This window comes from Hemitrygon akajei, chromosome 13, assembly GCF_048418815.1.
Source record: "Hemitrygon akajei chromosome 13, sHemAka1.3, whole genome shotgun sequence".
Classification (NCBI taxonomy): Eukaryota; Metazoa; Chordata; class Chondrichthyes; order Myliobatiformes; family Dasyatidae; genus Hemitrygon; species Hemitrygon akajei.
The window spans coordinates 25,907,405-25,934,485 of record NC_133136.1 but is presented as its reverse complement, the minus strand read 5'-3'; the positions used below and the strand labels follow the sequence as shown (position 1 = coordinate 25,934,485).

The window sequence follows — 27,081 nt, the reverse complement described above, 5'->3', positions numbered from 1 at the left end:
AGCGAATAGGTTTCACCGTTGGGGGTGATGCCCTGGAGAGGATGCTGAGATTAGCACTTTTATCTTGTCGGTGGACGGGATAATTGTACGTAATTCTTCTCTGTGCCTTCTCAGTGGTGACAAATCTCAATGTTTTGACGCAACCTGTTCGTCTAGATGTCCCGCTTCGTCTTGGAATTTCCCTTGGCTTCATTGCCCGGAGGTGGTGCCCCCGAAGTGATTAAAGGCTTATCCACGGACAGATAGACAAACAAAATTCAACCAATGAGCACCAGGCAGGGGTGGGAACCTCGGGTGCGACCTAAACCTAAAGCCTGTGAAGAACAAACTGTTGGAGGAACTCATCGGGTCGAGCAGCATCTGTGAGGGAAAGGGAATCAGTTTCCAGTTTCTGGCCGAGACCCTGCGTTAGGACTCCGGTGCCCCTGGTCTCTCTCTCGGGCTGCATCTACAGGAACTGACTGTGCGAGTTTCTGTGCTGGAGGGAGGAAGGGTGTTTCTGCCGGCGGAGGCAGCGGCTTGTAGTTCCTCTGCAGTCAGGCGAGTGCTTGCATCAGCGAGAGGATGGGAGACATCAAACTACATTACCCATAGAGCCTTCCGGGGTGCCTGCAGTTCCGGTAACCTGATGTCATTTTTGCCTTGTTGGAGTCTGTTGTGAGCCGGGGCAGGACGGCAGTCCGGAGAGTGCAGCCTCCAGCAAGGTAAGGCTCCTGGTACACCTGATGTAACAGATGTTTCCGCAAGGGCAGCCGATGTAGCTCGCTCCTTCACAACAAATCTGACCCGATGCGTGTCACCTTTCATGGTGGAGGGTGGGCAAATGGGATGTGATCACCTACGTTTGCGATCTGCTGCCCACTGGCCATCAATCCCCGGCATTTCTCTGACAATTGACAGCGGAGCTCCAGGCGTGGAGCTCAGTTTTAGATTGGGCGACGTTGGTGCATGAAATCAATCCGACACAAAATCTACTTGCATGGAAGGGTACTATAGTTTCAATTTGCTTATTTGTTATTCAGACCGGGTGGGGACATCTTTCGTTTAGCGTGACATGTAAAACCACAATGGAGACGATGGAGTAGTGATAGTTTTGGAATAATGGGATATACGGAATGTACGAATCAAAAAAATACTCGCAAAAGATGTGTAGCTTTGCGGCAGGTTAATGATCGCTTTGAATATTAATTTCCAGAAATACGAATGTATGTTTGTTTTCCACTTTGAAATGTAATTTAGCACATTCAGTAATCCGATTGATCATATTGTAAATTCACAATGTTTGCTCGATCTTTGTGTGTTAATTTTATACGCCCTGTTTCCTGTTTTGAGTTAATACGATTAGAGTGATGTAATCGCGCCTTGTGATTTGAGATCACTTCAGTCTTGGAAATGCCATCACAGTAATACTATACTGATTTTTAAATTATATCCGGATTTTTTTTTTATTTGAACGGGAATCTACGAATTACGATTCAAGGATGTGGATATAGTATTTTATCGAGGAGAAGCTTCAGATTTTTTTCTCGGTCTGAATTTGCACGTTATATTGTTCACCTGTTTTTTTCCCCCCACCTTATCCATTGTTTTGTTCTGTGGTGTTTTCCCCAATATAAAATATTTGAGCAAATTATTACTTGACTCGAGGACTGTGTTAGATACTGACGGTTTGGAGGTAAAAGAATGTGGAATTGGAGAGAAGCCTTTGAAGAATAAACTTCCGTGTGCAAAATAATTGAGGGAAAAACAATAAATGAGAAGCAAAACCAGAAATGCTGGAAGAACTCGGCCAGTCAAGCAGCACCTGTGGAAAGAGAACCCCAGTTTATGTTTCAGGTCAATGACTCTCCTCAGAACTGGGCAAAGAGTGGAAAGGTATATACTTGGAAAGCAGACCTGAGGAGAAGAGTGAGTGTGAGGCAGAAGACCACGTGGCTTTGCAATAGGGATTTATTTTTTTTTGAAAAAGGCTGTCATTTAGCAGCCTCATTAACTTGGGTTGAAAGTCATGCTCCAGGCCATCTCTGGTGAGGAGGAGCCACGTTTGTGTGTTTGACTTTGAGACTGCAGTGATGACGCAGTGCACCATCTGTAGCTGGACCGTAGGAACCCAGTCTCCTCCACTTGTCTGCCACCCACTGGTGGGGTAGTGGGCAGTGAAGAAGATTGCCTAAGGTTACAACAGGATCTTGATCTAGAAAAAGGAATTGCAGTGGAACTTGGACAAGTGCAAAGTGATTTTTTTTGGGAGCAGGACATACAGCTCGAGGAGTGTTGTGCAATAGAGAGTTAGGAGTAAAGTAGATGGTTGCCTGAAGGTGGCAACACGGGTAGCTAAGGTGTTTCAGAAGGAGTATAGCATACACCTTTTGGACCACACAAAGAATAAAGGCAGAGACTATTTTCTAAATAGGGAGCAAATTCAGAAATTAGGTACAAAGGGACTTGGGAGTCCTGCAGGATTCCCTAAAGGTTAACTTGCAGGTTGAGTTGGAGGTAAGGAAGGCAAATGCAATATTAGCATTCATTTCAAGAGAACTAGAATATAAAAGCAAGGATGGAATGCTGAGGCATATAAAGCATTGTTCAGATTGCACTTGGCATATTGTAAGCAATTGTAGACCCTTTATTCCAAGAAAAGATGTGCTGGCATTGGAGCGAGTCCAGTGGAGGTTCACAAGAATGGTCACAGGAATAAAAGGGCGATAGGATGTTTCCCACAGTGGGAGAGTCTAGAACCAGAGTCTAGCCTCAGAATACGAGAACAGAGAGGAGGAGGAATCTCTTAGTTGGAGGGTAGTGACTCTGTAGAATTCACTGCCACAGATGGCTGTGGAGGTCAGCTCATTGGGTGTATTTAAAGTGAAGATTGATTGGTTCTTGATTATTAAGGGGGGGCCAAATGTTACAGAGAGAAGGCAGGAGAGTAGCATAGGCAAACTGTAGGCAAATGGACTAGCTCAGTAAAGTGCCCTGGTTGGTTTGGATGACTTGGATGGAAGAGATTGTGCTCATGCTGTTTACCTCTTATTCTGTGATGTTTTCAGCTTGTCTTCTGCCACATGTAAATAGAGATTTTGGCTTGAAGGGAACACATGCTTTTGCCAGATGCCTTATTAATAAGAATTATCAATGGTTTGAGCTACTCCCTTTTTTTTAAATAAAGAGGTACTTTATTCATGTGAGCGACTTAGGTGCAGGAAAGCAAGCAGTTCTAGCTAATCCACTTCTCTTCAATAACAGGAAATGTAATTGTTTAGAATTTTACCTCAGCAAATGCAGGAATTTCCTGAGGGAAATTCACACCAGGGTTGTGGCAATGTTCTGTCAGAAATGCTGGAGGAGCAGTGTAATATTTGAATATAATTTCAATTGTTCTGTGAAGTTCATGTTAATATCCTTAATTAAAAAGGCTGAACTGTTTTTATTTTGAAAAGTTCAAAGTTCAGGAGAATTGCTCCCTGCTCGGCATTAAAAATCATTTAATTTTTTTTTCATTCCCCCGTAGATGTCTTATGACTGTGACCTTGACAGGGATGAAACACTGGAGTTGTTTTTTCAACAGCGGCCTGGTTCTCTTCCACATGAGGACTTCAGTGATGGGATTGAGTTCTTGAAGGACTGGGGCCTGAGTGAGCATGATGCAAGTATCAAATCCTTTTATAGCCCATTTTGTTCTAAATTGAACGTGTGGATCTAATGAGATGCCACTTGGCACTTGCTGAAATGCTTCTAAGTAGGTCAGTTATTGAGCCTATACAATGTAAACTCCCAGCTTCACTCACCAACCCAGGGCTACTGAGAACAACTAAGCTACTATAAACAAAACACCTTTGTACCATTGACCTTCGAGATCTGCAGGAGGAGAATCTCATTTGATCACAATTCATCTAGAACAGGGGATTCCAACCCAATACCCCTCTGTTAATGGTAAGGCTCCATGCTATAAAAGAGGTTGGGAACTCCTGATTTAGAGGAACATAGGCTCTTTCCATGCTGGCAGCTTAGATGAGATGGGAATGCTGCTGGGAGCCCAATAATTAGCTGGAATGTGGCTGCCGGCAGAGGGCAGAATCGGAATAACTGGCATGTGTCATGAAGTTTGTTGTTTTGCAACAGCGGGACAGTGGAATACATTAAAAATTACCATGTTACAGTAATAAATATATAAAACACAATTAAATAATGTAAAAATGTATGAACAGCATAGTGAGGAAGTGTTCATGGACTATTTACAAATCTGATGGCAGAGGGGAAGAAGCCGTTCCTAAAGTGTTGAGAGTGCGTCTTCAGGATCTTGTACTTCTTCCCTGATGGTAGTAATGAGAAGAGGGCTGTCCTGGATGGTGAGCGTCTTTAATGATGGATGCTGCCTTCTTGAGGCATTGTCTTTTGAGGATGCCATCAGTGGTATGGATGCTAGTGCCTCTGACAGGGTGGCTGAGTCGACAGCCCTCTGCAGCCCTTCCTGGTCCTGTGTATAGGCACCTCCATACCAGGCGGTGATACTCTCCACTGTACATCTGTAGAATTAATTTACTAAAGTCTTTGGGGACATACCAGATCTCCTCAGTGAGGTATAACTGCTATTGTGCCTTCTTTGTGATTGCATCAGTATGTTGGGCCCAGTATAGATCCTCTGAGATCTGAAAGTTAAGGACTCTTTCTACACTGTTGACCCCTTGATAAGGATATGTGTCCGTGCGTGTCCGTGTGTGTGTGTGTCTCCCAAGTCCAATATCCCCTTCCTGAAGTCCAATTGCTTTTGGAATTGGGTGCAAGGTTGTTGTTGTGACCCCACTCAACCAACTGACCTATCTCATTCTTCTATGCCTACTCATTGACATCTGAGGTTCTGATAAACAATGATTCTGTCATGGAAATGTAAATAGGCAGTTAGAGCAGAGCACACCTGTGGCCATTTCCCTCAAAAATAAGTATACCGCTTTGAATACTTTTGGACCTCCCGGGAGAATGCCACAGCAACTGGGTTCCAGGCACTGAGTATGGGTCTATGGTGCAAAAGGGAAAGAGAGAGAAGAAGGGAGCGGTAGTGATAGGGGACTCGATAGTGAGGGAAACGAGGGGAACAGACAGAAGATTCTGTGGACGTGAATGGGACACCCAGAAGTTATGTTGCCTCCCAGGTGCCAGGATCAGGGATGTCTCAGATCATGTCCACATTATTTTGGAGAGGGAGGGAGAGCAGCCAGATGTCTTGGTACATATTGGTACCAATGACATAGGAAGGAAAAGCAAAGAGGTCCTGAGAAAAGAATTTAGAGAGCAAGGTAGAAAGCTGAGAAGCAGGACCTTCAGGGTAGTAATTTCTGGATTGCTGCCTGTGCCACGCACCAGCGCGGGTAGAAACAGGATGATCTGGCAGGTAAATGCTTCGCTGAGAAGCTGGTGCAGGGGGCAGGGCTTCAGGTTTTTGGATCATTGGGATCTCTTCTGGAGGAGTTTTGACCTCTTCAAAAGTGATGGGTTGCACCTGAACCCGAGCAGGACCAATATTCTCGGGGCAGGTTTGTTAGGGCTGTTGGGGAGGGTTTAAACTAATTTAGCAGGGGGGGGGGTGGGAACTGGAGTTATGGGACTAAGGATAGGATGGATGGTAAAAAAGTAAAGGTAGCGTGCAGTCAGACTGTTAGGAAGGTGATGGGACATAGTCGCAGCCAACAGGGTGAGTATCAGTACATTAGGGATACAAAATCAAAAAGGGTAGCAAGTACGTTACTCAAGGTGTTGCATCCCAATGTGTGGAGTATAAGAAATAAAGTGTATGATCTTGTTGCACTATTACAGATCGACAGGTATGATGTTGTGGCCATCACTGAATCGTGGCCGAACGATGGTTGTATTTGGGAGCTGAATGCCCAAGGTTACACATTGTATCGGAGGGATAGGAAGGTAGACAGAGGGGGAAGCGTGGCTCTACTGGTAAAGAATGTCATCAAATCAGTAGAAAGATGTGACATAGGATCAGAAGTTGTTGATTCCTTGTGGGTTGAGTTAAGAAACTGCAAGGGTAAAAGGACCCTGATGGCAGTTGTATACACAGGCCTCCCAACAGTAGCTGGGAGGTGGACCACAGAGTACAACAGGAAATAGAAAAAGTGTGTCAAAAGAGCAATGTTATGGTAGTCATGGGGATTTTAACATGCAGGTTAATTGGAAAAATCAGATTGGTAATGGATCTCAAGAGAGTGAGTTTGTTGAATGCCTAAAAGGTGGCTTTTTAGAGCAGTTTGTCATTGAGCGTACCAGGGGATCAGCTATACTGGATTGGGTGTAATGTAATGAACTGGAGGCGATTAGTGAGCTTAAGGTAAAAGAACCCTTAGGAACCAGTGATCACAATGTGATTGAGTAAAGTCTGACATAGTAGTATTTCAGTGGAGTAAGGGAAATTACAGTGGTATGAGAGAGGAGTTGGCCAAAATAAATTGGAAGGAGCTGCTGGCAGGGATGTCAGCAGAACAGCAATGGCATGTGTTTCTGGGAAAAATGAGGAAGTGCAGGATGTGTGTATTCCAAAAATGAAGAAGTACTCAAAGGGCAAAATAAAAACAAGGGAAGTCAAAAGCTAATGTAAAAACAAAAGGGAAGGCATACAACAAAGCAAAAAATTAGTGGGAAGATAGAGGATTGGGAAGTTTTTAAAAACCTAAAAGAGAAACTAAAAGAATTATTGGAAGAGAAAAGATGAAATATGAAAGCAATCTAGCAAATAATATCAAAGTGGATAGTAAAAGCTTTTTCAAGTATGTAAAAAAAGAGATGAGAGTAGATATAGGACCGCTAGTAAATGAGGCAGAAGAAATAATAATGGGGGACAAGGAGATGGCAGATGAACTAAATGAGTACTTTGTATCAGTCTTCACTGTCAAGGACACTAGCAGTGTGCCAGATGATATAGTGTGTGAAAGAAAAGAAGTGGGTACAGTTACTATTACAAGGGAGAAGGTGCTCAAAAAGCTGAAAGACCTAAAAGTACAAAAGTCACCTGGACCAGATGAACTGCACCCTACGGTTCTGAAAGAGGTAGCATTAGAGATTGGTGGCATTAGAAACGATCTTTCAAAAAAAATCATTGGACTCTGGCATGGTGCCAGAGGACTGGAAAATTGCAAATGTCACTCCACTCTTTAAGAAAGGAGGAAGGCAACAGAAAGGAAATTGTAGACCAGTTAGCCTGACCGCAGTGGTTGGGAAGATGTTAGAGTAAATTGTTAAGGACAAGGTGATGGAGTACTTGGTGACACAGGTCAAGAGAGGACAAAGTCAGCATGGTTTCCTTAAGGGAAAATCCTGTCTGATGAACCTGTGAGAATTCTTTGAGGAGATTACAAGTAGGATAGATAAAGGGGATGCAGTGGATGTTGTATATTTGGACTTCCAGAAGGCTTTTGACAAGGTGCCACACATGAGGCTGCTTACCAAGTTAAGAGCCCATGGTATTACAGGAAGGTTACTAAGATGGTTAGAGCATTGGCTGATTGGAAGAAGGCAGTGAGTGGGAATAAAAGGATCCTTGTCTGGTTGGCTGTCAGTTTACTAGTGGTGTTCCGTAGAGGTCGGTGTTGGGACCACTTCTTTTTATGTTTTATATAAATGATTTAGATGATGGAATAGACAGTTTTGTTGCCAAGTTTGCAGATGATATGAACATTGGTGGAAGGGCAGGTAGTGTGGAGGAAACAGGTAGGATGCAGAAGGACTTGGACAGATTAAGAGAATGGGCAGGAAAGTGGCAAATGAGATATAATGTTGAAAAATGCATGGTCATGCACTATGGTATTAGAAATAAATGTGCAGACTATTTTCGAAACAGAGAAAATCTAAAAATCTGAGATACAGAGGGATTTGGGAGTCCTTGTGCAGTACACCATAGAAGTTATCTTGCAGGTTGAGATTAAGAAGGCAAATGCAATGTTAGCATTTATTTTGAGAGGTCTAGAATACAAGAGCAGAGATGTGATGCTGAGGCTTTATAAGGCACTGGTGAGGCCTCGTCTTGAGTATTGTGTACAGTTGTGTGCCTCATCTTAGAAGAGATGTGCTGGCATTGAAGAGGGTGCAGAGGAGGTTCACAAGGATGATTCCAGGAATGAAAGAGTTATCATACAAAGAATGTTTGTTGGCTCTGGGTCTGTACTCGCTGCAATTTAAAAGGATGAGGGCGGATCTCACTGAAACCTTTCGAATGTTGAAAGGCCTAGACAGAATAAATGTGGAAAGAATGTTTCCCATGGTGGGTGAGTCTAGGACAAGAGGGTACAGCCTCAGGATAGAGGGGCATCCATTCAAAACAGAGACACGGAAAAATTTATTTAGCCAGAGTGTGGTGAATTTGTGGAACTTGTTGCCACGTGTGGCTGCGGAGGCCAGGTCGTTCAGTGTATTTAAGGCAGAAATTGATAGGTTGTTGATTGGACACGGCATCAAAGGTTACGGGGAGAAGGCCTCAACTGGGGTTGAGGAGGAGGGAAAAAAAAAGGATCAGCCATGATTGAATGGCAGAGCAGACTTGATGAGCCAAATGGCCTAATTTGGCTCCTATGTCTTATGGTCTTGTGGTCATGAGTGAATTTATAAGTGCTATTTGCTCTGTGGTTGGCCACACAGTCATGAGAGTACAAAGGGTAGGACACTGAGCCAGGTGTACTTGAAAGCTATCACGGTTTTAGCATTTTTAGAGTAGAACCCTATAACCTTTACTGTCACAATTTGTAGCTGTGTTTTATCACCTATCTGCTTTGTAAAAATATCTGCTAGGTAGCAGATGAATTATTGCCCCATTTAATCCCAATGGGTCCTTTGGAGGAATTATTATCCAAATTCAATCAGATGATGAAAGTTTCTACTTCCTTACCTCATCTCTTTTATTTGTAGATGCTGAATGACCATGACACTGAGGATTTCTTCAACTCCATCCTTGGTTCCTTTGATGACGAGACTCCCGTCCCAGTGTCATCTTCACTGGACAGCGACAGTGGAATATCGGAAGACAACAACCACTGTGCCCATGAAGATAGTCCATCACGCAGTGACGTCACGCTCTCTGAAATCATTAATTCTGAAGTCATAAATTCTGACCATAACTACTCGCTTTCCCAGAACTCTCAGAATAATGCAAATTGTTTACACAGTGTGAAAACCGAGAAGCCCTCATTAGAAAGGGACATCTCAATTGTATTAGGTGAGTGACTGAAGTGATTCCCATCTACCTATGTATTTCTATGTGAATGACTTCTATTTTTGGAACTCTTGAAGATATATTTGAGCACAGTGATGTGGTTAGACAGTGATGTGGTTAGACAGACTTTTACTCCAGTCCAGATGAGACGTCAACTGTTCTGTTTTCATAGCTGCTGCCTGGCCTGCTGAGTTCCTCCAGCATTTGTGTGAGATCTTTGATCCCATTGGGGCATTTTTATTCATGTAATTAAAACATCATCTGAATACTTGGTATAATTAATGAGGGACTGTGAAGCTACCAGTTCTTTCACCATTCTCCTTTAGAAAAGGAAATCTGGTATTCTTATCTCTACACCATCAAGACATTTGCTTGGGAATTCTTTCATTTTAGGGCCTGATAAAGGATAAACAATAAATTCATAGCCTGTGAACAGAATGAAGCATTACAACGCTGGTGGGATACAATTTCTCCAAGTTTGAATTCTTTTCAACTAGAAATAATTAATGGTGCTTTGTTTTTCTTTTTTTTGCTGACCTTTTTATCTTGTGTTGTTATCTTATTGCCACCACACCCCCACTATCTTTAAATTGTTAGAATGTTTGTCAGGTTTTTCTGCTAACCAGTACCAGAAGGATGGAAGCCATTTATTTTGATCACTGATGCAAATCAACTGCCTCACACCAACTCGATCCCTCCTACAGCAGAATCTGAACTGAATCTTTATAACTTTTGATGTCAGATTAAGTTGAACTTTGTACCCTCTATCAATGTGCCAATTTCTACCTCTGCAAGACACACAACATGCTGGAGGAACTAAGCAGACTCTTAGCCCAAAACATCAACAGTTGATTTACCTCCATAGATGCTGCCTGTCCTGCTGAGTTCCTCCAGCATTTTGTGTGTGCTCCTCACAATTTTTAACATCTGTAAAAACTCTGGTGGCTTTTATTTCCTCCTCTGTACTTTCACCAAATTCCCCCATTACCCCAATTCACCTACTGCTGAAATATTCAATAGTAGTTTTCTGATCTCTGGCTAGAGAGCTGAGTTTGTGCTAGAACCCACAGTCAGTGGCTTTACTCTTTCTGATATTAGTTGATTTTGCTATTTCCTCCTATAGCTGGCTGACCTGTCTCATGAGGTCATGTCAATCTGCACCTTATGCTAAATCGAACAAAGTCTCCTTCACTACATACTTGCTGACTCATTTCAGCTCTTGGTTAATCAGTACTTCGAAAAAAAAATGCTGTATTTTTCCAAATCTCTTGGTCTTAGCCTTCTTCACGTACAGTATGTGATTCACTGCTAGCCAAAAACTCATCAGGGTTGTTTGATCTGTTAATGGTTTCCTTATCTAAAATATAGAGAGAGAGAGAGCGAGAAGAGTGTGTGTGTGTGTGTGTGTGTGTGTGTGTGTGTGTGTGTGTGTGTGTGTGTGTGTGTGTGTGTGTGTGTGTGTGTGTGTGTGTGTGTGTGTGTGTGTGTGTGTGTGTGTGAAAATTCTTGTCTTACTAGTTCACTGCTTTTCTTTATGAGCAACAATCATTCTTTAAAAATATACTGATGCAACAATTAAAGAGATTTTTTTTTAAACTTCTTAGAAGACTGGGAGCCTGACTGTTTGATTGAAAATCCTCAAATTCTTCCTGTGGAGAAAAGTACAGGTCTTGTAACCCTCACAATTGAAGACCTGCAGCAACATAGTAAAACAAATCAAGTAAGTGTTTATTCTCACACATAGAAGATTCATTTCTCATTTATGTAGTAAAGTTTTATATTGGGAATTTAAAAATTTAGGAGTCCTAACAGAACTAAGGTGCTGATGTTTCTTTTTCCCATCATAATTCTCCTCCAGACGCCACACAGTAAACAATTCAGCTCAAAAATGTGTTTGACAAGAGTTAAAGGCAACATCATTGGACTGTGCAGGGCTGTTGGAACAACCAGTGATTGTCAGATCCGTGTTTTCATTAGGGATGGGAATACACAATAATTAAGTTACCAATGATGATCCATAACTGATGATCCAGGATCAGGAGTATAAATCTCACCTCTGCACAAACCAGTGTTTATGCTGATAATACTCCATAAAAATTCCCTCAAGTTCCTCTTAGAAGAAATCTCTCTGGTTCCAATGTGTGGGGAGAAAATTAAAAAAGAACTAAAACAAGAAAGTACAGAGAATACTCAACAGGTTAATCAAATTCTGGTACAAAGTCATGAAAATGAAACATTCACTCTGTTTCTCTCTCCATAAGTATTGCTGGAGCTAATAAATATTTCCTACACTTACTTAACATTTCTGGGTGATTGCTTGCCTGTCTTTACTTCTGGTATTCCATATTCTGTCTAAAATTTCAAACTAATCTGAGCTATTAGTTGCTTAGGCAATCCAGTTTCAGAAATTCACTTTCCTTTTCATTTCTAAGCTGCACGGAATAATAGGGAGATAGTTTAATCAGTACCCACTCCCTACCTCTATAATGGGTAGGATCCAGTGAATATTAAATAGTTAAATATATGTAGTTTATATGTGCGTCAGATTAATTGCATTGGATATAGTAGAGTTCCTGCAGAGGGTAATCAATAAATGAGAACCCATTTCTCAGAATTTAGGAACAATTTGAATTTAAAGGCTTTTATGGGGGAGAATACAGCATGCAGGTGCTGTATTGAATGCGATCTTTGAGCTGTGGTCCCATGCAAATACCAAAGCCCAGGAATGAAAAGGGCTGTACAAAGTGGTGGACACATCCCAGTCCATTGAAAGCAAAGTCCTCCCCATCATTTAATACACTTACATGGAGCACTGTCCAATAAAGGAGCCCCACCATCCAGGCCATTTTCTCACTACTACTATCGGTTCGGAGATACAGAAACGTTTGGTCCCATACTACCAGATTCAGGGACAGTTAATACTCAACAACTATCAGGCTTTGGAACCTGTATTAATTATTTCAAGCACCATTAATCTAAACTGATTCTATGACCTATAAATTCACTTCCAAGGACTGTTAACTCTGTGTTCTCAGTGTTTTTGTTTGTGTACTTTTTCTTCTTTTACAATTGTTTGTCAGTCTTTGTTTATGTATAGTTTTCATAAATTCTTTTGTATTTTTTTCCTTATAAATGTCTACAAGAAAATTAATCTCAAGGTAGTATATGGTAACGTATACATACTGTGATAATAAATTTACTTCGAACAGGGTCACCTGCCATTGTGTTTTGCTGAGCCCTCTTCATAAGGATTTGATCTTATCATCCCTTACTGTATGGACAAGCCTCAATCATTTCCCATTGTCACAGGTCATGCCTGCACATCCCTGACTGCCTGGTATTGTTTGGCTTTGTCGCATGACAGATGGGTCATTCTCTCTGTTCTGAGCTGAGTGGGAAACGGAATACAAAGTGTTCATGAGATCCTGCTGTTAACTTTAGTCTAATCTCTTGTTCTCAGCGTTTAAGTTGCCAGCATTAGAAATGGTGATGACAGGCACTTGTGCTTTAACTTGTTGTTATTATTAATATGGGATAAATGAGTGATCTCTTATTATTTTCCTTGATTTCTTTCAGCATTGCTTTGAAGAACTGATTCTGACTGATGAGGAAAAAAGACTTTTATCCAAAGATGGAGTTCAGTTACCCACTTGCCTTCCGCTGACAAAGGTGCAGCACTTTAGTAGTAGAACATGTGGAATTCAAATCTTCCTTTTTGTGTTGACATCTTTATACCTTAAAGTTCTGCAATTGCAACATCTTGTAGAGTCATAGGAACATTCCTTTTGGCCCATCTAGTCCATGCCAAAAACCATATAAACTGCCTATTCCCAATGACCTGCAGCAGGACCATAGTCCTCAACAAACAAGAGAAAATCTGCAGATGCTGGAAATCCAAGCAGCAAACATAAAATGCCCAAAACGTCGACTGTACTTTTTTCCATAGATGCTGCCTGGCCTGCTGAGTTCCTCCAGCATTCTGTGTGTGTTGCCATAGCCCTTCATATCCTTACTATCCATATACCTATCCAAATGTCTCAATGTTGAAATTGAACTGCATGGACCACTCACTAGTGCTGGCAGCTCATTCACCACCCTCTGAGCAAAGAAGTTCTCCTCCGTGTTCCCCTTAAACTTCTCGCCTTTCACCCTTAAGCCGTGACCTCTGGAAAAAGCCTGCTTGCATTTACCCTCCTATACCCCTCATAATTTTGTATACCTCTATCAAATCTCCTCTCAGTCTTCTACCTTCTTAGGAATAAAGTCCTGACCTATTCAATCTTTCCTTATAATCAGGTCCCTCGGACCGTGCAACATCCTTGTGAATTTTCTCTGTACTCTTTTTTCCTGGAGGTAGGTGACCCCAAACTGCGCACAATACTCCAAATCAGGCCTCACCAACGTCTTATACAACTTCAACAAAACGTCCCATCTCCTGTACTCAATACATTGATTCATGAAGGCCAATCTGCCAAAAGCTTTCTCTACAATCCTATCTACCTGTGATGCCACTTTCAACAAATTGTGCAGCTGTATTCCTCAGTGCCCTACTGTTCACTGTGTACGACTTATCCTGATGGTCCTACTGAAGTGCAAAACCTTGCACTTGGCTGCATTAAATTCCATCAGTCATTCTTCAGCCCATTTTCCCAGCTGATGCAGATCCCTCTGCAAGCCAGTGATCACCTTCCTCACTGTCTACTGCACCCCCAATCTTGGTGTCATCCGCAAATTTACTGATCCAGTTAACCACATTATCATTCAGATCATTGACCGGAGATGACAAACAACAAAGGACCCAGCGCCATTCCCTGCGGCACATCACTAGTTACAGGCTTACAGTCAGAGAGGCAACCCTTTTCAACCACTCACTGGCTTATCCCACAAAGCCAATGTCTAATCCAACTTACTACCTCATCCTGAATGCTGAGTGACTGAACCTTCTCAACCAGCCTCCCATACAGAATCTTCACAGATGTTAAGCAGCAGATCATGCATACTTCTAGCATTTTTCCATTAGTACTTTATGAAGTTCAACCACGATACTTGCAGTGAAATGAAGTATTGATATAATGTCTAAACCTCCTTTGTGTACCAGTCATTGCACACTGTTTAAAGTTTCATAATTTGGTTCTGCATCAGTACCATATCTATAGCCTATCATTATTCCAGTAGATATCTTGTGCTCATTTTTTAACTGATAGTGCTGCTCATTTTTTTTTAACTGATAATGAGGCACTAACTTTGGTTGAGGTAAGTTGGGGGTGATGTATTAGCATGAATAGAGGACTGGCTAACATAAAGCGGAGAGTTGGGATACATGGGTGTTACTCTGGTTGGCAATCAGTGGTGAGCAATGTGCCGCAGGGGTTGATGCTGGCCTGCAACTATTCACAACATATATATTAACAATCTGGAAGAGGGGACTGAGTGTAAATTTGCTGATGATACTAAATTCAGATTCAGTTTATTGTCATTTAGAAACCACAAATGCAATGCAGTTAAAAAATGAGACAGCGTTCCCCCAGAATGATATCACAAAAGCATATGACAAAACAGACTACACCAGAAGATCCACGTAACGTTTGGCAATCCCCAATCCAGAATCCAGAGGCTGCTGCGTATTAATATCGCGCTACCGTCTAGCGCGTTCCCAGGAAAGGAGCTCCAAATCCACCAGACAAAAACAAGACCAAAAACTAAAGCTACAAGACCTGCACAAAACCATGTAATTACAACATATAGTTACAACAGTGCAAACAATAGCATAATTGATTAAAAAAACGGACTATGGGCACAGTAAAAATAGTCCAAGATGTTAAAGGACTGTAAGTTAAAAAGAAATCACCACACAGTTTCCACAAGTCCCCAGGGTCCCGACAGATTCGCCATCCCACGCCAGCGGCAGAAGGGAATACCCCCGCTATGGACTTCTAAGGCGCCGCCCGACTCAGCCTCACAGACGCAGCACATAATGGAAGCTCCGTTGAAACCAGCCTCGCAGACGCAGCACACACCGAAAGCGACCCGAGTCCGTCGAACCTCCGAGCCGACAACCATCCCCTCCGGCACAGCTTCTCCGAGCGCCTTCCTCAGCTGAGCGTATTAAGACGGCCCCGGCAACGGCCATAGGCAACACGACCCCGAGGACTGGGGGCCTGTTCTTCCCAGCAGAGTCCCGGACCTCGCAGCAGCAGCAGCAACGAAGAAGGTCTTCCTGGAATTTCCCGATGTTTCTCCATGCTTCCACGTCCGTTTTCAATCAATTATGATTGCGCACAGCACCCCACTTCACAAATAACAGATAATCAGCTCCGGAGTAGCCGCTGCAAGCCGCCATCTTTGATCAGGAATTGAGTGGAAAAGCAAATTGTGCAGAAGATAAAGAGTGTCTGCAAAGAGATATAGATGGGTTAAGTGAGTGGGCAAGGGCGGTAGGTCGAGTAAAATGTTGGTAAATGCTAGGTCATCCACTTTGGAAGGAATAATGGAAGAGCAGATTATTATTTAAAGGTTAAAAAATTGCAGTATGCTGCTATGCAGAGGAACCTGGGAGTGCTTGTGCATGGGTCACAGAAGGTTGGTTTGCAGGTGCAGCAGGCTATCAGGAAGGCAAATGGAATGTTGGCCTTCATTGCTAGAGGGAGGTTATGCTGCAATTATACAGGGTACTGGTGAAGTTGCACCTGGAGTGCTGTGTGCAGTTCTGGTCTCCTTACTTGAAGAAGGATGTATTGGCTTTGGAGGCAGTGCAGAGGAGGTTCACCAGGTTAATTGCAGAGATGAGGGGGTTAGACTACGAGGAGAGATTGAGTTGTCTGAGACTGTACTCATTGGAATTCAAAAGAATGAGAGGAGATCTTTATAGAAACATAAAATTATGAAAGGGATGGTTAAGATAGAGGCAGAAAAGCTCTTACAACTGGGTGGTGAGACTAGAACTAGGGGACATAACATCAAGATTCTGTGGAGCAGATTTAGGACGGAGATGAGGAGGAACTGCTTTTCCCAGAGAGTGGTGAATCTGTGGAATTCTCTGCCCAATGAAGCAGTGGAGGCTACCTCAGTAAATATATTTAAGACAAGGTTGGATAGATTTATGCATAGTAGGGGAATTAAGAGTTATGGGAAAAAGGCAGGGAGATGGAGTCTTATTGATCTTATTGAGTGGCAGAGCAGGCTCGACAGGCTGGATGGCCCACTCCTGCTCCTATTTCTTATGCTCTTATGTAAGGACATTAATTCTGAATAGTCATAAAGTGTTCGACAGCAGGGAAGGGAAACTGAACAGCACGTTATAGCAATTCAATTCAAGACCTAATCAGTAGATGTTTCTCAGTAAGGACATCATAGGATACAGAACTGTGAATAAAAGGAGTTAAGAAAAACAGATCAGTCCTAATCTAGTTAAAGGATAGGACTTACCAAGGAATTAAAAGTCGATTTCTGTTCCTGTATTACAACGCTTCCTACAGGCTTAACTGTAAGTCGCATAAATTGATCTTAGAGTTGAAAAAATTTCCATTACTTAATCACATATGATTTAATATTTGAAAAGTGGAAAGTACAAAACCAAAATGGATCAGTTTTCTACTTCCAAGCTTGGGATAGTTTGCGGTAGAGGACAGCATTGCAGGGATGTACAAAGGAAGCATTCATTAATCCTGCTTAATGGTATATTTTATACTTGCCTTGTCCTACTTGGCTCCAAAGCTGAAGAAATTCCCTGACGCTGTAGTTAGTACATTTGCAAGCGAGAGCACTCTAGACTGCAACTTTGACTCCTAATATCCATTTTGAATGTGGTATTGGCCTAGATCCAGACAGAAGTTTCATGTCTATTCCCTTAGGCTGAACTTCATGTTTATTTATGTAGATACATTTGATGGGAATTTTGTTGCCAAATGACAGCATATATTGCCCATTTCTAATTACCCTGAACTCAAGAGGCAGTTAAAGAGCCGGAGTCCTATAAAAGTTCAATAGTAACACAAACAAAATGCTGGAGAAAGTCAGCAGGTCAGGCAGCATCTATGGACAGGAACAAGTAGTTGATGTTTTGAGCCAAGACCCTTCACCAGGACTGGAAAGAAAGAGGGAAAAAGCCAGAATAAGAAGTTGGGGCTGGGAGGGAAGAAGTACATGCCAGAAAGTGATGGGGGAAGCCAGTTGGGGGCTTGGGGGGATGAAGTGAGAAACTGGGTGAGGATAGGGGGAAGGAGTAAAGGGCTGAAGAAGGAATCAGATTGGAGAAGAGAGAGGACCATGAAAGAAGGGGAAGGAGGAAGAGCACCAGAGTGGGGTGATGGGCAGGTGACTTGAAGAGGGAAGCAAAATGGGGAATGGCAGAAGAGGGGAGTGGGAAATCTACTGGAAGTTTGAGAAATTGATGATAAAGGATGACGAAGTCATATTTGCATCTATGAAGGACATTAGTAACTTTACATCTACTCCACACAAAGAAACCATTTGGTTTGGTTGCAAGATTAAGTTGGTCTTAGAGCTGTCGTTATTAATAATAGCTTTTTAATTCTATATCCATGGGATTCCTTAGCACCCAAATTGAGTGCTCAACTCGTGTCTCAGGTATCTGATGCTTATCCTTACCTGATGCTGATATATTAATAGATCTTTTACCAATTAGCATACTTCAAAATTACAGTGAGGTCCCTTTAGTTTGATAATTCACCTGCTGCTTTAATTTATTTCAAGGAACAAATAATTCCAGCATTTTCTCATGTTGGCTTAAATTAGTGGTTGAAATGGAGCCTGTGATTTGACTGCCAAATGTAATATGAACAAAGTTATAGAGAGACGCCGATGCAAGTGGATACAGAAGGGGTTTATTCAACAAAATGAGACACTCTGGAGGAAGAGGCCTGTTTGACCCAATATTATATATTTTGTATGCTAAAGATCAAAGGACAATTCTAATTTACAATGTATCTACAATGTTTCCTTTGAATTACATATAATTTTCACACCACCTTCTTTACATCCATACTCTAGACACCCAAAATGAATGTTAATCAGCATTGTCTGGTTTTTCAATTACCTGCTGTCCACGGGTCTGGGAACCTATTGGCCAGGGCTGCATTTTAAAATTTAATCTACAATCCATGTTCAGGTCTAAAGGTTGGTTGATGAAGTTAGTATTTTGCTATATAACCTAACTCCAGAATACTTCCTGACAGCCTTAATTTCACAAACTTGCATTTTTGTTGCAGTCAGAAGAACGTGCATTGAAAAGAATCAGAAGGAAGATACGAAATAAACAGTCTGCTCAAGAAAGTCGCAGAAAGAAAAAGACTTACATTGATGGACTGGAGAGTAGGTAAGGTTATTTCCCAAATATTTTGCTTTTGCTAAAACTTCATCTTGATGTTAATGAAAACTTATAAAACCAATCTTACATTTCCACATTGCCCATACTAAATGTCTATAAATTGTTTCGAGAATTTTGGTGTTTAATTTCTATGTGTGATTGGCTGTTATCAAGATTGTTTGATGAAATCTAGCAACTTGTAGTCATGCGTGTGCTCTACTCAGTACTGCACAACTTCTGAGCCTCTTTTTTTTGTTTAATTATATTGTGTTACAGAAGAAAATAATTTTATTTTTAAATTGTTTTGTTACCTCAACTTATTCCTGTTTCCAGAACCAATATCTTGGTTTCTGAGTACAAATGGACATTGTGACTCTTATCAGTGGCAAATACTGTAACATAACTGTTGTTTCTTTGTGTTGTAGGGTTGTAGCGTGCACTGTCCAAAACCAAGAATTGCAGAGGAAGGTGCAGCATCTCGAGAACCAGAATATGTATGTGCAACAATACTGATAAATTTCAATAATAACATAATGTGAATACTGTCTATTTGTGCTTTATCCATCATAGGAATTCTCAATCCTGACAAAAGGTGCCCAGGAACATGTAAATAATTCAGATCACTAGGCTCATTACCTGATGAAAGTTCACACATAAAACAAGTGGGATGTGTCAGTAATTGAAATTGATTATTTTATTTAATAGGAGAGTTGGATAAAGCTTAAAGGATTTCTAATGACAAGTGAGGTCATTTGTAAGCTATCAGAAACTACTTCTATGGAACATCTTTGCTATTGTTTCTGCTTTTATTTTGTTTCTCTCTGTGCAAGATGGCAGTCTCTTGTGGCCAGTAGCAATTTTAGGAAAATAAAATTGCTAATTTCAGTTTTGATATAACCCATGTTGGAGCACAAAGAACTTACCAACTGATCAAATAATATTTTATTGCATAGCTTATAGTTCAAGCTTATCAATTCATTATAGACTATTGACTAATTCTGTAGCAGTACTAAAACTATTTGGAAACGAAGCTGAGAATCCATATTCTTAATGATAAAATGGAGGAAATCTACAGCATAAACTTGGGTTAATAGTCTTTCAATTCTGATTACTTTTATCTCTGCCTCCACTTTCTTGTTGGATTTTATGCCAGAAATAGATGTGAAGATTAATTTTCAGTTTCTTTTATCATAGGTCTCTAATTGAACAACTGAGGAAGCTACAAGCATTGGTCAAACACACAAGCACAAAAAGTGCTAACATTAGTACTTGCATAATGGTAAGAATGAATAGTTAGCCTGCATATTGGGCCGGGGGCAATCGATGACCCTCCACTAATTCAGTTTGTAACCATACTCTCAGCTAAGAGTACTTTTTAGCTGGTACGATATTGCATCATGATTTATCCAAGGCCATTGCACAATTAATAATTCTGGAAATTCAGTTGCTGTAGTTCACAAAGCATGGCAGCTTGTTTTATTTTTGCATCAGTAGTTTACTGCAATTAAAGACTACGTACTTATTATGACAGTAAAGAGAGGACCACTAAGCTGCACTAACACAGAATTCCTCGCTCTTTAAGTAGTTCCATGAAGTTTCAGAAGAGATCAGTAGGTGCCTGGGCAGCAAGCCAGAGGAAGTACAGAAGGCAGGTACTACAGTAATGTTTAAGAGGCATTTAGACAAGCGCATGATCAGGCAGGGAATAGAGGAAGGTGGAGCATATGCAGATAGATGGGATTCATTCAGATTGGTATCACAGTTGGCACAGACAGGGTGGCCTATTCTGATGAAGTGTTGTCTGTGTTTTTATGCTAATGATTAAGAACAATGTTCTTTTCAGTATATTTTTAAACAAAACCTGACCCAGTGTAACAGTCATCCAATACTGAATTCCCATAGTTTACCTCAGATTACGAAATTGATCCACTGCCTTTTCTGACAAAATGACTCATGAAAATCTCAGACCTTGTCCCCTATTTATGGTGTTATATGATCTCATTTGGAGGATTATAGGCATTTTATGGACTGCGATGTAAACTATTAAATTAACATTATGCTACAATGGGCAGGCATTAAAATTATCTCCCCAATCATATTTTGGTGATATATAAGGGTTCATTGAAGACAAGACCACACTTTGCCTAGTTGCTGCCCTTGAAATGGGTTAATTTATGGATACTTCTCATGTGAAGTATAACATCAGGATGAAGTAGTTGAGAACTGAAATTGTGAAAGTTGTCTTAAGCATGGTTTAGTGTTTTTGGTGTTGGGGGGGAATAATAGTTCACATTACAGTCCATAAAATGACTGTAGTGTCTCCAAATGAGATCATATATTCCTCCACTCTTTTCAGTTTTGGAAAAACATTGAATAGGCTTTGAACTATTTTTGGTGGGTGGGAGTTGTTTCTGTTCCATTGCCTCCACTACCAGGGCACAGTGTCTGGATTGTGTACTGGTCAGTGATCACTTGGGCATTTACTTGCCCAAGTTACTTTCAACAGCACCTTCCCAACGTCTGACCTCTACTACTAGGAGGACAGGGTGGCAGGTACATGAAATACTATCACTTTCAAGATTAGCAATATTCTGACTTAGAAATGTTTCATCAGTCCTTCATTCTCAATTGTGCTGAATCATAGAACTCCCTACCTCCTAGTACTGTGAGAGTATTCTCATCAGAAGGACCACAGTGATCCAATAAGATGGCTCACAACCACCTTCTTTAGAGTAATTGGGGATAATCCTTCAGCACCAGAGTTACAGGGAAAGGTCCAGTAGGTTAGGATTTCACTTCCTAGATCAGAAGAGAATGAGAGGAGATTTGATCGAGGTCTACAAACTCATGATGGGTACAGTTAGGGTAGATGCAAGCAGGCTTTTTCCACTGAGGTTGCATGAGACTAGAAATGGGTTAAGGGTGAAAGGTGAAATATTTAAGGGGAACACAAGGACGAAGTTCTTCACCTCAGAGGATGGTGATTGAGGAAGTGGTGGATGTGGGTTCGATTTCAACATTTTAAGAGAAATTTGGGTAGATATATGGATGGTGGGGGGGGGGGGGCGGTTATGGTCCAGGTGCAGGTTGAGGAGACTAGGCAGAGTAATAGTTCAATATGGACTAGATGGCCTGAAAGGCTGTTTCTGTGCTATGACTCCAGGGCATTGTCTTCACCAGCTACTTCTGGATCCCAAATGTGAATTTATAACAAATTGAGTATATTTTCATTTTGTTCTCCCTCCAGTACTTAACCATGACTTTAGGTTGATTGAGGTTGACTATCACTGTGTCTGGATTCATTTTGTCTATGTTGGCTATTGGTGAGTAAGAAATTATAATCAACTAATGTACTTTTTTTTCTTCTAGGTGTTCCTGTTGTCTTTTACACTTATCATTTTCCCAAGTATAAACCCATTTGGCGCAAAACTAAGATCCCAGGAAGAGTCATACAGTGGTGAGAAACGTTCTTCAAGTATGAGTACAAAGTACAACTAAACACTGAATGTTGCATGTCATTTTAAAAAAATGTGGGTAAGATCAGAGACACAGAGAATGTGTTTGGGTCCACAATTCAAAAAGACTGGTATGCAGATACAAGCATTTAAAAAGACTAAATCATTAACACAAGAAAGTCTGCAAATGTGGAAATCCAGAGCAATGCCCACAAAACACTGGAGGGAACTCAACGGGTCAGGCAGCATTTATAGAAAAGAGTAAGCAGTCGACTTTTCAGGCCAAGACCCTTCTTCAGGACAGAGAAGGAAGGGGGAAGATGCCAGAATAAAATGTGGGGGAGGGAAAAGAGGCTAGCAGAAGAAGGTGAGTAAAGCCAGGTGGGTGGGAAAGGTTAAGGGCTGGAGAAGAAAGGATCTGATGGGATAGGAAAGTGGACAACAGGAGAAAGGAAGAAGGAGGAGGGGACCTAGGGGGCTAAATAATTGCTGTAGCAGCATACTAGATGAAATTTGGAGTTGTGGTTATTAATAGTTTGGGAGAGACAATTGAGGGGCCAAATGGCCTAATCCTCCCCTAAATTGGTGTATTTCTTTATATGCATGCATATTTGTTTGCAGATGCAGGCAAAAGGCAGGTAACTATAAGCCTGTTAGTTTAACATCTGTAGTTGGGAAAATACTTAAAGCTACCTTTAAAGAAGAAATAGCAAAGCATCTGGAAGGACGTGTATCCATCAGGCAGATACAGCATGAATTCAGCAAAGGCAGGTTCTGTTTGACAAACTTTCTGGAGTTCTTTGAGGATATAATGAGCGCAGTGGACAGAGGGGAATAGATGGACACTATTTACTTGGATTTCCAGAAGGTGTTTGATAAGGTGCCACATAAAAGTCTTATCCATAAGATAAGGATGCATAGAATTGGGGGTGATGTATTAGCATGGATGGCAGATTGGTTAACTAATAGAAAGCAGAGAGTTGAGAAACATAGGTGTTACTCTGGTTGGGAATTAGTGGTGAGTGGTGTGCTGCAGGGGTCGGTGCTGGACCTGCAACTGTTCATGATATACATTAACAATCTGGAAGAGGGACTGAGTGTAGCGTATCTAAGTTCGCTGATGATACTAAAATGAGTGGAAAAGCAAATTGTGCAGAAGATACGGAGAGTCTCCAGAGAGATATAGATAGGTTAAGTGAGTGAGCAAGGGTGGCAGACAGAGTACAGTGTTGGTAAATGTGAGGTCATCCGCTTTGGAAGGAAAAATGAAAGAGAAGATTATTATTTAAATGGTAAAAAATCCAGCATGCCGCCGTGCAGAGGGACTTGGGAGTGCTTGTGCATGAACTACCACAGATTGGTTTGCAAGTACAGCAGGTATCAAGAAGGCAAGTTGATTGTTGGTGTTCATTGCTAGAGAGAGTGAATTTAAGAGCAGGAAGGTTATGCTTCAACTGTATAGGGTACTGGTAAATTCACACCTGGAGTACTGTTTGCAGTTCTGGTCTCCTTACTTGAAAAAGGATATAGTTGCTTTGAAGGAGGTTCACCAAGTTGATTCCAGAGATGAGGGGGTTAGACTATGAGGAGAGATTGAGTCACCTGGGACTGTACTTGCTAGAATTCAGAAGAATGTGAGGAGATCTTGTAGAAACATATAAAATTATAAAAGGGATGTATGATAGAGGCAGGAAAGTTTTTTCCACTAGTAGTTGAGACTAGAACTAGAGGACATAGCCTCAAGATTCAGGGGAGTAGATTTAGGATGGAGATGAGGAGGATCTGCTTTTCCCAGAGGGTGGTGGATCTGTGGAATTCTCTGCCCAATGAAGCAGTGGAAGCTACCTCAGTAAATATATTTAAGACGAGGTTGGATAGATTTTTGTATTGTAGGGGAATTGAGGGTTATGGGGAAGAGGCAGGTAGGTGGAGATGAGTCCAATGGCCAGATCAGCCATGATCTCATTGAATGACGGAGCAGGTTCGATGGGTCAGATGGCCTACTCCTGGTCCTGTTTCTTATGTTCTTTTGTTTGCTTTAAATTGACTTTAAATTCTTATCCTGTTATATGATTATGGTAGATCATTTAATTATTTAGTACGTTCCTGTTCAGATTCCCTCTCGTGTACCATTATTGTTTATTGCTAGACTATTAAATTCAAAAGGAAAAATCAATCAGTTATATAGTGACCACACCTGGGTACTATTATCGGCAAACATTGATCTCCTTATATAAGGAATGATTAATTATGTATAGGAAAGAGTTTAGAGGATGATTATCAGACTTATTCCTGATGTGACACGAGTGAATCTGCAGATGCTGGAAATAAATAAAAACACAAAATGCTGGCAGAACTCAGCAGGCCAGACAGCATCTATGGGAGGAGGTAGTGACGACGTTTCGGGCCGAAACCCTTCATCAGGAGTGAAGTAACATGGGATGGTCGAGGGGGGATAAGAAGTGGGGGGAGGGATAAAGTAGAGAGCTAGGAAGTGATAGGTTGGAGGGGAATGGGCTAGGGGGAAGGTGGAGAATTATGGGAAATAAAAGAGAAAGAAAGGTCGGACTGGGGGGAGATTATAGTGAGGGGGGAGAAAAGAGAGAGAAAGAGAACCAGACTGAAATAATAGATAGGGATGGGGGTAAGGGAGGTGGCAGAGGTATCAACGGAGGTCTGTGAGTTGGATGTTCATGCTGGCAGGTAGGAGGCTACCCAGGCGGGAGATAGGGTATTGCTCCATCGACCTGCGCGCGGCCTCATCTTGACGGTAGAGGAGGCCATGGACAGACATCTTGGAGTGGGAGTGGTCTGTGGAATTTAAGTGTGTGGCCACAGAGAGATCCCACCACTGCTGGAGGACTGAGCGCCGATGTGGCTGGTTTCTCTTGTGAGGCAAGTTTGACAGGTCAGTATTGTATCTGATAAACTCCAGTAGAGTGGGATGACACTATCAGTTTCTGAGAACATCACTTTGAACATACAAGTTAATAAATTGGTCTTGGAAGAGGTCTTATTGCACAAAATAAGATGTACATTCGGATGAGATAGGGCTATGGTAGAGGGACTTCCAGGATTTTTTCCAACAGACATGGATGGACGATTTTTGGAAAATTTTGAACTGGGCAGGAGTTGAAAGAATGTTTGTTGCAGCATTGTAACAGGGTAAAAGTGCAGAAGTTAGAATGATAATTTTGAAACTGAGAAATTCACTTGGTATATCCTTTTTAGTTCACAAATGCATACATTTATCCATAGCCAAACAATGTTTTATTTATTTTATATAGTGTGGAGTAGGTCCTTCCAGCCCTTTGAGCATTAGGGTTCCATATTCCCTAACTCTAACCCTAACCCTAATGCTGCCCCAGCAAACCCCCACAAACCCAGATTTAACCCTAAGCTAATCACGCAACAATTTACAATGAGCAGTTAACCTACCCGGTATAACTTTGGACTCTGGGTGGTGTTACGAACCCCGTAACTGGGTCACTTACCAGCAAAGATAGAGACGTCCGTTGAAGTCTGATGATACTATTTTTAACAGTATTTATTAGTAAAAATACACAAAAATAATATCAATGCAAATATACAGATAATATACGTCGTCAATACAAAATCTAAAAGTGTGGGTATAATAATAATCATTAAGAAATAAGCTCTATCGTTGTCTAGGGGATAATGAATTGTCCGATGGAAATATACAGTTCACTGCAGTTCCACAAGCTGCCGTCTTTTGGTTGTCGCTGTGTTGCAGTTTGTTGGAGAGAGAGAGAGAGATAATGGGAACATTTACCGCTACGGGTTTTTCCAACCTTCCTTTATGATTTTGATCCGTCGGTGTCTCGTTGTTGTGGCCATTCAATTGTGACCTCTCCTTTAGCTAAACCATTCTTCCGTGGTGAGCCCGCCACCCCAGGCAAGGGAGGACGCACACGAGCCCCCACTGGCATTTGCTATAAAACGCTGTCACGGAATTTCTAGCGTTTCTCCTGGTGCGTCTAAAGGGGTGTTCCCCGACCCTTCTTTTATCCTCACATGGTCTCAGATGTCAATCAGGTTGGAATGATGCAATCCCTCAACCAGACCACTCTGGTTGTCCCCTGAGGGCTTTCAATGAATAGCACAGTACTCAATACACAATTCCTTCTCCAAGAGACAATGGCATTTTATCAGTAGTTACGTTCCGCTGATGTCAGGACACATTCCAAACCTTGTGTATTCTGGATGTCTCTCTCTCATTTCCTGGGTCTCAGACCCGAAATAATAGCAATCTTGCGATTCTCAAAAAGGAGGGGGCGACTTTGTACCCTTCGACCCCTCAGAGTTGCTCCACATTCGTAACAGTGGAAACTGGATGACTCAGAGAAATCCCATACATTCCAACAGGAGGATGTACTGGATGTACTTAGACTCTTTATAGAATGGTGCCGGAATTGAACTCTGAACTCCAAAACGCCCCGAGCTCTAACAGAGTTGTGTTAACTGCTGTGCTACCATTGGTGCCTAATGATGATGTTTCTGTGTCCTGCAATTTGATCAACGTAGATGATATTTTACTTGGTGTGGTTTGCTGCTCAGGAAATCCATTTTAGAATTGATCATAATACATGGGAGCAGAATTAGGCCTTTTAGCCCATCAAGTCTGCTCTGCCATGGATGATTTACTTTCCCTCTCAACCACATTATCCTGCATTAACCTTTGACACCCTTGCTGATCAAGAATATATTAAATATACCAAATGACTTGGCCTCCATAGCTGTCTGTGGCAATGAATTCCATAGATTCACAACCCTCTGGCTGAAGAAAGTCCTCCACAACTCTGCTCTAAATGGACTACCTTGTATTCTGAGGCTGTGTCCTCTAGTCCTAGACTCTCCCTCTATTGGAAACATCCTCTGCATGTCTACTCTATCTTGACCTTTCAATATTTAGTAGGTTTCAATGAGATCCCTCCTTATTCTTCTAAGCTCCAGTGAGTACAGGCACAGAGCCATCAAACACTCCTTACATATTAACCCTTTCATTCCTGGGATCATTCTCATGAATCTGCTCTGGACCCTTTAGTGGAGGGCTACGTACTAAAGCATCAGGACATGCT

General features: G+C 41.6%; 1 protein-coding gene across 3 annotated transcripts in view; it reads left to right on the top strand.

Annotated features, from left to right (window-relative positions):
- The first annotated feature begins 561 nt into the window (after positions 1-561).
- creb3l3l (cAMP responsive element binding protein 3-like 3 like) overlaps positions 562-27,081 on the top strand; it is a 30,264-nt gene continuing 3,744 nt past the window's right edge. Inside the window, exons 1-9 of one of the 3 annotated variants that reach the window (XM_073064262.1) lie at positions 562-704; positions 3,509-3,643; positions 8,899-9,205; positions 10,807-10,922; positions 12,779-12,871; positions 18,430-18,536; positions 18,953-19,021; positions 19,722-19,806; positions 21,897-21,984. In XM_073064262.1, the coding sequence (XP_072920363.1) occupies positions 3,509-3,643; positions 8,899-9,205; positions 10,807-10,922; positions 12,779-12,871; positions 18,430-18,536; positions 18,953-19,021; positions 19,722-19,806; positions 21,897-21,984 (1,000 nt within the window). In that variant the 5' untranslated portion in view covers positions 562-704. The other 2 variants (XM_073064261.1, XM_073064260.1) reach the window with 2 other exon arrangements.